This window comes from Astatotilapia calliptera, chromosome 11 (assembly GCF_900246225.1).
Source record: "Astatotilapia calliptera chromosome 11, fAstCal1.2, whole genome shotgun sequence".
NCBI classification, from domain to species: Eukaryota; Metazoa; Chordata; class Actinopteri; order Cichliformes; family Cichlidae; genus Astatotilapia; species Astatotilapia calliptera.
Window position 1 is genome coordinate 25,075,060 of NC_039312.1, and position 12,244 is coordinate 25,087,303.

Below are 12,244 nucleotides of genomic sequence, written 5' to 3' on the forward strand. Positions count from 1 at the left end.
TTAAAGATTCGATTAGAAATCATTCCTTTGTTGGAAAAAAAGACTCATGGTTTCAGATTTTCCCCTTGACAAGCGTGTGGGTGAAGTTACAATTTAAGTAATTTGAGGAATCAGTTACTAAATCAAATGACAGCAAGGATAATGACCTTACCTATTTTAACAGTCAACTGAAAAGCACTTTGGACCAATCCATATTGTTTTAAAATGTGCTATATAAATAAAAGTGACTGCACTTATCCTGGACTTTTTTCTCTATACTTTTATTTCACAATAAACACAATCACTAGAGGTCATGTGATTAATTCTTTTGCCCGGTGTCCTGATGATAATTGATGAATAAACCACTGAAGACTCTTCTTCCACCTGCAGTAAAAAGCAATACATTTCATTACCCAGACAAAGCAACACGCACACACTTCATTTCTGCATGAGGGTTTTAGGATACACCTCGATGTCAGCACAGACACTTACCCTGCTATTCAAGCCACAGCAACAAATTTGAACAGGAAATGCTTTGGTGAGACAGAAGCAGAAGCATATTCAGAATCAGAGGGGAAAGTTTTTCAAGTAAACCATTTAATAAAAAAACAATAATGTACACAGGAAGTGGAAGTGAGGCGCAGCTGCATAGCCTACCTGAATGTAATCTTGATTTGATGCAAAAAATTGTAAGTGCCATTAAAATGACACATGATACTGATATACCACAAATAAGTGGGATCCAGTCTTCAGGCTCTTTTTGAAAACCTGTTAAACCAAAAGCTAAATATTAATATTTCTTTGATTCGGGTGAAAAAGATTCACAAACAGCATATGGCTAAACACCCACCTGTTCTTGTGCTAAATGATGATGTGTGAGTGGTAGCAACTGTAGTGTATCCATCAAACACTGAATCTATATTGCACTTTAGGGACCCGTGTGGATGTACAGGCACAGATGTAGTTGAAGTTCTGTTTGGATTATTTGATTTCATGCCGCACGTCATAGCGCAAGATGCAGATGAATCCTTACTGTCATATACTGTAAGTAAAGATCAAAAGGTTACATCAGGTTATCTTCTACTATGAAACAATGATGTTTGTGTGTTTCTCACCTGTAACTACACACAAATTGATAGTGACTCGCTTAATACTGTGTCCGACACAGCTACTCATCCAGCAGGTATATTTCCCAGCATCTTCTCTTCTGACATTTCCAATATATATAGACTTGTTGAAAGTTAAATTGTCTGTTGTTCCTCTTACTTCTGATTTCCCAACAGCAGTCGTTGCTTCAAAAGTCCAAAAATTTATTTTATCAAGTTTACTTGAACATGTATGCTGAAAACTGCTGCCAGCAACAATGTAAACTGTCTCATTGACGTCTTTCCACGTCTCTGAAAAAAGAGAGGTAAAGGATTGTGAGAATCATCTTTGACGAATGTAAAAATCTTTACATAAGCACAGGAAGATTCTGCCTTAACGGAAAAAAATATGACAGCAGGACAAACCTTTCTTCACTATGATGTCAGTGGACTTTTGGCATGTTTCTTGGCAAGTTTCACACCAGTACACACCTTCATCCTCCTCGGTAAAAGAGCTGATGACCAAGGAATGATTGGATCCAATTCTCAATTTGGGATTGGACATTTGATGATATTGCATTCCCCTCTTATCTTGGAAGAATAACTGAACCTGCTTACTGCTATGGTCCTTCTTGTAAAACCATTTGAAAGAGTCTGATCGATGGATGTAATGCTGACACGGTATCACAGCTCGACATCCCAGCGAAAAATTAAGTTGTGTTGCGACTCGCAAAATATCACGTTGCTCATTTAAATTAACAGTCACTTGAAAAAAATATAAAACATTCAACAGTCAGTTCATCAATTGTATTTTAAATACATTGTATTTAATTAAGCAATTTGAATAATGAATTTAGTTAAGTAATGATTTGATCAGATACTCACTGTTTCCTGAGAAAGTAGAGAAGTTCCAAACAAGTAAAAAGATGAAAATGAAGCCTTTCTGTTTCATATGGGAGAAATTCCTGTCCCCGCAGAAATAAAACCCAACATGAAGCATCCTGGCTGTACCATTACTGCTCATAAAAAACACAGATCACAAACTCTGCCTCTCAGCAAAAGGTTTTAGATTGAGCTTAACAGCTTAAATGAGCCTGACACATCGGAAGTGGTCCAACAGCCAGTACAGAGGAAATTTAGCAAGGTTGTCACCCACACTGTTTTTCTGATGTGGTCTGGCATATGATTTGCTTCTTACATTTAGTATGGGTGTTAAGACACAAAATGTGCATCGCAAACCAGTTTCTTTTTTAATATATAGATGCCAAATATGTTCTCACATTGTATTTTATGCTGAGATAATGTTTGTGGGGGTTGAACCAAACTGTGATTGAGCTGTTTGTACAGTTTATCGTACGGTTAAACTCACTGGAGTTTGGACTTCATGTGCACACAAAGCACTTGTAACCAACTTATTGGCTGCCAAGTACAACAACTGACACAATTACACTTTGGGAATTAAGTATGATACGTACTCTGGATTATTGATTCAGATTACAAAAAATTACATACATACAATGTAACAATGTAAAGTTAGAGGCGTTGTCCAGGATTTCCTTGCTTGTAAGGTTTTTTAATCATAAGTCAATTAAATGGATTTTTATTGTGTTCATAATTCTTAAAATAACCTCAAAGTATTTAGTAACTACATGAAGGAACAAGTGTTTGACAGGCAAACAGAATAGCCAAAAGGAAAACCTACATTTTTGCGTGTGATGTTCACTTTACATGAGCAGAAATTATTTTGGTTAACAAACAAAGTTATTTTTGATAGAATTTGTAAATAACCGCACTTCTTCATAATCTACTTTTTAATTACATACTCTAATTTTCCCATATTTGCATCTTCATCATCCCAGTTCTCATTTTCCGCCGTAATGATGTTGCTGTTGCACTCCTGCGCTCAAAACGCCGACAGTTCCGTCAGGACATGAAGTCAGCGTTTTATTGGGTGTCAGATTCCCCGCCTACCGGAGACAGCACTGAAAACATCGCTTTTCCTCCAGCTCTTATCAGAAAGGTGAGCTCAGATCACCTTTTGCGCTTTGTTGGGGAGGTTTTCCTGCACGCGGAGGCGGAAGACACTTGCACCTGCGAGATGAAACTAACTAAAACTTTCGCGGAGTTTCAGCTGGGCTGGCCTCACATGCATTACGTCTTTGTTGTGCTCTGTGTTTTTGTCGTGGTTTATAAATTAACAATTCTACTTGCGAAAAGAAGGGAAGCACTGCGGAACTTCCAAGCTTTTCCGGGGCCGCCGCCACACTGGCTGTTTGGACATGTTCTGGAGGTAACTGTCTCAACACACTCGCAGCAGCTGTAACATGTGTAACCGTCCAGTAAAGCTGACCACACCATGTTGGAGAACACCATTCTGCAAACAGAGACACACAGTTGACAAACAACACAATTTACACGAGTAAAGTCTGCCTGCTGTGATGTGTTTCAGTTGTACTTTTTCTCTTTCAGTTTAAACAAGATGGGACCGATATGGACAAGATAGTGAAATGGGGACAGGAGTACTCATATGTTTTCCCAATCTGGTTTGGCCCCTTTGTCAGTGTCATCAATATTCAGCATCCAGATTATGCAAAAACTATCCTGACATCATCAGGTGTGAGAAATGTTTTACGTAGTTGTTGTGTTGATGCACATTTATAACTGTGTAGTAAAGTTAAAAGTCCCTAACACCATTTTTATTTGTTTTGTTTCCTAACAGAACCAAAAGATGATTTGGGCTACCGGTTTATTGAGGGTTGGATTGGTAAGGCTCATTTTTCTCCCTTCTACAGCATTTTGTTAAAGTGCAGAGTTGTTTGTTTTGCTGCTTTCCTCACTCATGCACATGTTCTTCAGGAAATGGGTTGTTGGTGTCAGAAGGTCAGAAGTGGTTCCGCCACAGGAGGCTCTTAACACCAGGTTTCCATTATGATGTTTTGAAACCATACGTAAAATTGATGTCAGAGTCTGCTGAGACTATGTTGGTACGTTAAAGACAATTTAGTTGCATAATTGATAAATAAACTCAAAGTCAGCACGTGTCAGTAAATAGAAGTAAAGCAGGAGCAGTGTCTGTATCCTGCAGAGAGATCACATCTGTTCTCTCATTGTTGGCAGGATAAGTGGGAAAGTTATGCAAGCACAAATGAGCCTTTTGAATTGTTTAAACACATGAGCCTCATGACACTGGACAGCATTATGAAGTGTGCCTTCAGCTGCTACAGCAACTGTCAGACAGAGGGGTGAGCCTAGATGAATCTTTTTAAAGAGTCATTTACAGTGTCAGTTTTATGTTGAGTCTTTGGTTGTTGTAAATCTGCATTTAATGTTTGCCTCCTTTGTCATTTCAGTGGAACAAATGCATACATCAAAGCAGTTTATGACCTCAGTTTTCTAATTAACCTTCGGCTCAGAATGTTTCCGTACCACAGTGACCTCATTTTCCACCTTAGCCCACATGGTTTCAGATACAGAAAAGCACGTCAGGTGACCCTCAGTCATACAGGTAAGCTTTGCTTTGATTCATCTGAACCGTTGCCAAAAATCAGTGAGCCTCACATTATAGTGTCAGATCTACAAATGCTTACATTTTATATTCTTTTCTAAAGAGGAAGTTATAAGAAAGAGACGAGAAGCACTAAAGGAAGAGAAGGAGCTTGGACAAATACAGGCAAAGAGATATTTGGACTTTCTGGACATCCTTCTCTTTGCAAGAGTATGTTATGTGTCATCAGTTTCAGCCTCTTACTTCAACACATTTCCCATTGTGGGATTTGCTTAATGTATAGGCAAGTCACAAACTGGGGTTTTCCTGCATAAAGGTCATACAGAAAATAAGGCAAGTGCCAACTTGAGATCGTGTCAGATATCTGAAGTACTGGCCTAAAGCTGAAATAGCATATGCATGCAGCAAATAAGCAAAGATGCATGCTGTTGCCAAGCTGCATGTTAATGTCCTCTGACACAAAGACGATGATCAGCCTTTTCATTCTCGTGAGCAGCAACCTGAATACAAAATCTCTTTTGTGTAGAGAATGATCAACACTGGTTAGTGTTTTGCCCAGTTTCTTTCCCAAAAACTTCTCTAAACGGCAGCTTGTAGAGGCTGTTCAGCTAGCATGTTTATTCTCTTAGTAGACTTAGCTTTCGTGACATGGGTTCAGTTTTAAACACATTAAAACGCATAAAATGATCCAATTTTTTTTTTTTTTCGTGCATTTTAACTGAAAATCACACAAATTGAAAAATCTTATTTATATCACTTAAACACATAATTGTGTAATAACTGTATAATATTAATATAATCAAGCGATAATGGAAGAATAGAAAGAATCCTTCCTTTATGAGTATATCATAGCAAATTGTTGTCCTTGGCAGGAAAAATTAAAATCAATAATTAACTGCATGGCAGGTGTTTGCCAAACAATTTGTCACGGCGGGGTGCGCCGATGTGTGTGGAAACAGGACCCAAAAGCAGATGATGACGAGTAGTTGAAAGTTTGAGCAGAAAAGCTGCCGCTTAGATGCTTGTATCTGCCCGGGGCTGTTGATGGGTCTGTATGCAATGATGGGCGTAGCTGCGGGAAGTTTATTGTTTTTTTTTGTTGATGAGTGAGTATAGGGGTGGGATTTAATAAGTTTTCTTCGTCCCACTCCTTTTTCAGGCAAGTTTTGTTTTTTGTTTTGTGTATTTTATGTTCAATATAGGTATTTGTTGTGCCTGAAAATGAATAAATAAATGAAATGAAATGAATGAAAGTGATCCTTTATTAGATGACGGCAGGAGTAAACCAGGAAACCAAAGTAAACTGACAAAACACTAAGAAACAAAACACTAAACGGTACTGAGACCAAAACCTAAACTATGACTGTGATGGAAAATAACCAGCAAATACTATGACTAAGACTAATGATGAATAACAGACAAAAACCATAACTAAGACTGCGGTCAAAATAAACAGAACCAGGCTAGAACTAGGGCAGAATAAACAGACGACCGGACAATGGCATGCAGAAAACAAAGGGCTTAAATACATACAAGAGGTGATCAGGGGAAGTGGAGACACATGGGGGAACAGCTGACTGACATAAACCTAATGACAGGACCAGGAGAGGAAAGTTAAATACAATGAACAAAGAACACATGACACTGTCAGAATAAAACAGGAAACACTAAAACTAAACATGACAACACAAACTTAACAGACCTAATACGTGATGAATAATACAAAACCCCAAAACATAGAAAACCCAGGAACAATAACCAATAACTGCCCAAACTAAAGGCAAATAGGAAATAACACAAAACCTAATCACATATCAAAAAGGAGAAAAATACAAAAAGAACTCAGAGCGCTGGGTCGGAGACCCAGCCTGTGACACAATTAGTGCTTTATATGGCTTAAGAAGAACAGCGGACCTTGATACTTGGCTGCTGAATAAATCCCCAATTTTATAAAGGTATCTGTATAAGGATGAATGTTATCCAGCTAAAGCTGAGTTGAAGTCGGGTGATGCAGTAATATAATGAGCCTGAGCAGCAAAAGTAACAAAGCACTTTTATTGAGAAGCTCAGTTAGAGTATAGTGCAGTCCATTCTGTCTTTTATCAACTGTAAATATCCTTTATTTCAACGTCAGGATGAGAACCAGCAGGGTCTGTCAGATGAAGATATGCGGGCAGAAGTGGACACCTTCATGTTTGAGGGCCATGACACCACAGCCAGTGGCCTGTCTTTCATCCTCTACTGTCTGGCCTGCAACCCAGAACATCAGAAGATTTGCAGGAAGGAGATTATGGAGGCCTTGCATGACAAGGAAACCATGGAGTGGTAGGCTTGTGAAAGGACAACATTGCAATAGGGAGACAAGTTGGTGCCATTCTGTGGTACCAAAACTTTATTAGGAGACATATAAACAAGATTTCTTATTAGTTGACTTCACTAACACTGCATGTTGGTCTCATTTTAAGGGAGGATCTCAGTAAAATCCCATACACTACAATGTGCATAAAAGAAGCTCTCCGCCTTTACCCCCCTGTACCAGGAATTGCCAGAAAAACCACCAAAACTGTAACCTTTTGTGATGGGAGAACAGTGCCTGCAGGTCAGTGATTTTACTCTGTTGTTATTATCAAAGAGTAAACATTAAATGTCTTCACTTAATAATCTTTTTGGAAATTTCTCATGCCACATGGTAAACACAAACTCTTAAACAACGTTGTTTTTCTTTAGATACATAGATTACTTTTCTTTACGATTCAATAAAGGACCTATATTGACTTAATACTTATTACTTTATTATTCTACAAGGGCACACTGGTATTATTTGATTGTATTGTCACATACAGTATCTTTTCTATAAGCTAGCATAGATCTCTAAAACGTGGGCATAAAGTACGCCGCCGCCTACACATTATGTTTACAGGAGCTGCTCAGCCACAGGAACCCATGAGCCACAAAGCTCCATGCACACCATTTTTGTACTGATGTTGATGCCAGAGGAGGTTTAGAGCTCTGCAGTAACTGAGTCAGCAGAGAGCTGGAGATTTTTATGAACTCTGCAACTTTACATGGTCTGGCACTTCATGGCTGAGTTGCTATACTTCCTAAACATTTCCAGTTTGCAATAATACCACTTACACTTGATCACGCTGCATGGCTAGCTGCTTGATTTTATGTATCTGTGCCAACTGGACTTAAAACCCCTGCATTTGAATTATGAGTTGTGTCACAATAAATTTTTCGATATGGTGTATGCTTGTTTTGTTTGAAAAATAATGTTCAGCTACACACACCCTATAATCTTTTAATAATAATAAACTAAGTACACATTTCTTTCAAATGTAGGTTCTGTTGTTGGAATAAGTGTGTATGGAATTCACAGGAATGCATCTGTCTGGGAAAACCCTAATGTAAGTAAAGACAATTTTATTCCCAGCACAACTTACTACATGGAATACATCATCAAAGGAATCTATGACGAAATAAAATTGTGAAGTTTGTCAGCACTCTGCTCATATGGCTGCATATAATTTATCAAATAACTGAAGAAGCAATCATGAAACTGGTGCATTAAATTAATTACTAGTGCTGTATTTGCTGAGGTGGGTAGGTCCCTGGTGCCAAAGTGGACCTCAGGACAGATTCAAGCTGGTTTAATGACTTACTTTATTATGTGTCAGAATGCAGTTTTCTCTGCGCAAGTGATAAGGGCGATGAGGTTCAGAAAATAAGTAATACACATAACACTGCTCTCTTTCTTTGTCCTGTATTACATTAGGTCTTTGATCCTCTGCGTTTCCTACCAGAGAACATTGCTAAGAGATCTCCTCATGCGTTTGTGCCCTTCTCAGCTGGGCCAAGGTTTGTCCTCACCTGAAACTATATCACTGTATAGAGACTGCTTGTAGTAGTCTCAAGTATGTGAATGTGTAACTTAGCACTGACCCCATTTACATCAACACAATAAAAACTGGCTTTATGATGGGCTAAAGCAAGTAGGGGAAAGGGTGAACTCACTGTAATCTAAGATTGATCCCATTTAAAATGCAAGCACCTTTGGCCCTGAATGTTAAAAAATAACATACTATACTCATCCCTACTATTCATATTCCTCATGTCCTAATCTCAGAAGGATCAAACTATTTTCATCATTTTTCAGTTCTTTAGAATATTCACTTGTATATTTCTTACATTTAATATTTTCCTCCCTCAGAAACTGCATCGGTCAGAACTTTGCTATGAATGAGATGAAAGTGGTGACAGCTCTGACACTGAAGCGATACCAGCTCATAGCGGAGCCCACTATGAAACCCAAGATCATCCCCCGACTGGTTCTCCGCTCACTCAATGGCATCCACATCAAGATCAAACCTTTAGAGACTTAGCTAAAGTGCACTAACTGCAAGAACTGCTGAAAATTACTGTATTTAGAAAGTAAATACTTTATGTTGATTTGAAATACTTCTACTATATAACTGAGCTTTCACATGTCATTTAATGAACGCTGTTGTGTAGTTTATGTTTTAGGAGAAATTACTTGTTGAAAAAAATCTGCTTTTTATACTAAAACAGTAAAGGAGAAGCTTGTGCACTTTGTCAGAAAGTAATAGAATTTGTGTTGGGGGTTTTATTGGGGGGGGTTTATAGTACATAACAGATTTGTAGTAAATGGCATTGCACTGACATCATTTGCAGTGTAAAGCTGTAGATAAAATTCTAGTGAATACAACTTCTGTCTCAGTTTTACACTCCATCATTTAATATTTCTATTTTAAGATAGAGGAAGAGGACTGGTGTTGTGCTGTAAATTAAATTAGCATTCTTTTTCCAACAAAACATAATAACAAAAAATTTTTTAAAGTTCTTCACTGTATTTTAGTATTCAGGATCAACCCAATCAAAAAGGTTTAATTGAGCTCATATTTCCATATTACTTCTATTGTTTAAAAGAGAGCTCTCTTTGACCTATAATGAAGATCATTTATCTATGTTTGTGCATTTATATGAAGTCTTATCTAGTCAGCATGAAAGCAATTCATAGATATATGATCAAAGTTTATCTCTGGAATATAACCTTATTTTACAGAGGCAGACTGTAAAGTTGATGCTTAAAAATGTGGACAATGTATCAAATTACTCGCATTGCATTTAGAGTCTTTCCTCATACATACAGCTTATTGTAAATCTGAAATCAGTTTATATCAAGGCAAATTCACACTGTAGTGTTGTTTATGGTTAATTAAATGTAAGAAAAATGACAAAACCTTTACCTCTGACTGATATCTTTGAGTCCACTTGTCCTTTAAGAGGGGAAGGTTACCAGAAATCAATACAAGCTTGTTCTGAGTGGTCATATTAATCCAATGATGAGACATTTCTATCCTCTTGTGGGCAGGGCTGCCACTCACAGGGCACGGGGGGCCACTGAATAGTTCGACTGAAAAAATGATCTTGGGTAAATGGTACGGCCTTTGTTGTCAGCATATCTCTGACACCATCTACTACAGAGCTTTTATTGTGTTCAGAATTGTGTTAATGGATTTTTACAGTGCGGACAACCAAGATGACATAATTAGATAGCAAATGCAATTAAACAACATGTTTAAAGATCAGTTAACACTGGAGCCTTGTTCAAGCCCCCCCTCCATGACCTCGTCGATATCCAACCTGGAAAAAATACACAAAATAACATTCAGTTGCCTCGACGTGTAAACAAACCTAGAGAAGGGACACAAAAAGGACAGCATAAATACAGAGGAGAGAGGGAGATAAGAGAAGTTGGAGGACAAAGCTCCAGATCCGAACATCAGTAACTGACAGCCAAGGGGGAGAAAGAGGTCCCAGGATGGTTGATGATCCGGAACAGAGAGACCTGAGAGGAAGAGAAGAGGGAGCATCAAAGCAGTCGAACAAACACAAAGGTTATTCCAAATTTAACACCGCAGTTTTTAGCTGCCAAGAGTTAATGTACACTGGTCTCTGTGCTGCATATGCTGTCAAAAACGCTGATATCCAGCAGGTAAGATAAGACATTTGCAGCTTTAGTGAGTGCAGTTTCACCGGAGTGACAGGCCTTGGAAGCAGACTGGGGGGGGGGGGGGGGGAAGAGAGAGAGAAACGATGATGATTACTGTTTCCTGTGAGGGCGCACACACTACCAGTCAAAAGTTTGGACACACCTTCTCATTTCATGTTTTTATTTATTTTCATGACTTTTTAGATTCTCGCCAAAGGCATCAAAACTATGAATAGTCACCGTTTGCTGTGATTACTGCTTTGCAGACTCTTGGCATTCACTCAGTGAGCTTCATGAGGTCATCTCCTGAAATGGTTTTCTAACAGTCTTGAAGGAGTTCCCAGAGATGCTGAGCACTTGTTGGCCTTCTTCCTTCACTCTGTGGTCCATCTCATCCCAAGCTGTCTCCATTGGGTTTATGTCAGGTGACTGTAGAGGCCAGGCCCTCTGGCGCAGCACTCCATCACTCTCCTTTTTGGCCAAATAGCCCTCACACAGCCTGGAGGTGTGTTTGGGGTCATTGTCCTGTAGAAAAATAAATGATGGTCCAGCTAAACTAGAACAGGATGGCATGTCGCTGCAGGATGCTGTGTTAGCTATGCTGGTTCAGTGTTCCTTCATTTTGAATACATTTCCAAAAGTGTCACCAGCAAAGCATCCTGTACACCATCACACCTCCTCAATGCTTCAAGGTGGGAACCATGTATGTAGAGACCATCCGTTCACTTTTTCTGTGTCGCACAAAGACACGGCGAAGTACAGATTTAGACTGGTTCAATGTCCATTCCTTGTGTTCCTTGGCCCCCCAAAAATCTCTTCTGCTTGTTGCTTTTCCTTAGTTGTGGTTTCTTAGCAGCTATTTGACTATAAAGGCCTGATTCACACAGTCTCCTCTTCTGCACAACACAATTGATGGTCCCAACCCCATTAAGAGGACAAGAAATTCCACAAATGAACCCTGACAAGGCACACCTTTAAAGTGAAAACCATGTCAGGTTACTACATCATGGAGCTCATTGAGAGAATACCAAGGATTTGCAGCACTGTCAACAAAGAAAAGGGAAGCTATTCTGAAATATAAAACATATTTACGGTTATTTATCAACTTTTTCCTTGCTACATAATTACATACATCTTGCTTCATATATTTGATGTCTTCAGTATGTATCTACAATGCAGAAAGTAGTCAAAGAAAAAAACATTAAATGAGAAGGTGTGTCCAAACTTTTGCCTGGTGGTGTACATTACCAACACATTCAAAAAGACATGACTGGTCGGTAATCAGTAACCAATAACAGAGACGGCTTAAGTCAAAGATACTGTAAACCACAACAGTTTCAAAGTTAGGAGGGAGTAGTTTCACATTTCATCAGTTACTGAATGCAGGTCAGAAAACTGCAAACTAATAACTAAATGGGAGCTTCAGGAGATCTTTAAAAGGTTACGTTGGCACAACCATCTGATAAGTTTTTAAGCAAGCACCTATAAGACAACATTTGAAGTAAAGAAGTCTCAGAATTTGTTGAAGTCTATCTGCAACAGATAATATAATATATAAAATTGCTTTATGTCAAAAAGGTGCGAAATTAAGCAATGGCGTCCCTAAAGTGTCAAAAACACATGATGAAGCCAGAGAATTAACCTGTTCTAGCAACGAGCGGA

The 12,244-nt window shown here is 38.6% G+C and overlaps 2 protein-coding genes across 3 annotated transcripts; one reads left to right on the forward strand and one right to left on the reverse strand.

Annotated features, from left to right (window-relative positions):
- Nucleotides 1-250: 250 nt before the first annotated feature.
- LOC113031374 (uncharacterized) lies at nucleotides 251-2,504 on the reverse strand. 2 transcript variants are annotated; one of them, XM_026183383.1, is made up of 7 exons: nucleotides 1,950-2,504; nucleotides 1,491-1,829; nucleotides 1,095-1,376; nucleotides 830-1,021; nucleotides 637-747; nucleotides 472-512; nucleotides 251-363 (listed from the first exon to the last, which is right to left on the reverse strand). In XM_026183383.1, exons 1-7 carry the CDS (start codon nucleotides 2,086-2,088, stop codon nucleotides 253-255), a joined length of 1,215 nt encoding a protein of 404 aa, XP_026039168.1. In that variant the 5' UTR covers nucleotides 2,089-2,504; the 3' UTR covers nucleotides 251-252. The 2 variants fall into 2 exon arrangements, 1 of the variants encoding a protein (XP_026039168.1); XR_003273725.1 differs by lacking the exon at nucleotides 1,491-1,829.
- A 475-nt stretch (nucleotides 2,505-2,979) lies between these two features.
- Nucleotides 2,980-9,295, forward strand: LOC113031371 (cytochrome P450 4B1-like). The gene is made up of 12 exons (XM_026183380.1): nucleotides 2,980-3,354; nucleotides 3,534-3,678; nucleotides 3,784-3,828; nucleotides 3,921-4,048; nucleotides 4,182-4,306; nucleotides 4,415-4,569; nucleotides 4,673-4,779; nucleotides 6,704-6,894; nucleotides 7,035-7,168; nucleotides 7,912-7,976; nucleotides 8,345-8,427; nucleotides 8,780-9,295. Exons 1-12 carry the CDS (start codon nucleotides 2,995-2,997, stop codon nucleotides 8,949-8,951), a joined length of 1,710 nt encoding a protein of 569 aa, XP_026039165.1. The 5' UTR covers nucleotides 2,980-2,994; the 3' UTR covers nucleotides 8,952-9,295.
- The last annotated feature ends 2,949 nt before the right edge of the window (nucleotides 9,296-12,244 follow it).

Coding starts and splice junctions, on each gene's coding strand:
- LOC113031374 (XM_026183383.1), bottom strand. CDS start 2,088: ATGAGCAGTAATGGTACAGCCAGGATGCTTCATGTTGGGTTTTATTTC. Junction 1,377..1,490: donor TGACATCATAGTGAAGAAAG/GTTTGTCCTGCT, acceptor CTCTTTTTTCAG/AGACGTGGAAAGACGTCAAT. Junction 513..636: donor CAAATCAAGATTACATTCAG/GTAGGCTATGCA, acceptor GTCTCACCAAAG/CATTTCCTGTTCAAATTTGT.
- LOC113031371 (XM_026183380.1), top strand. CDS start 2,995: ATGAAGTCAGCGTTTTATTGGGTGTCAGATTCCCCGCCTACCGGAGAC. Junction 3,829..3,920: donor GTTTATTGAGGGTTGGATTG/GTAAGGCTCATT, acceptor CATGTTCTTCAG/GAAATGGGTTGTTGGTGTCA. Junction 4,780..6,703: donor ACATCCTTCTCTTTGCAAGA/GTATGTTATGTG, acceptor TTTCAACGTCAG/GATGAGAACCAGCAGGGTCT.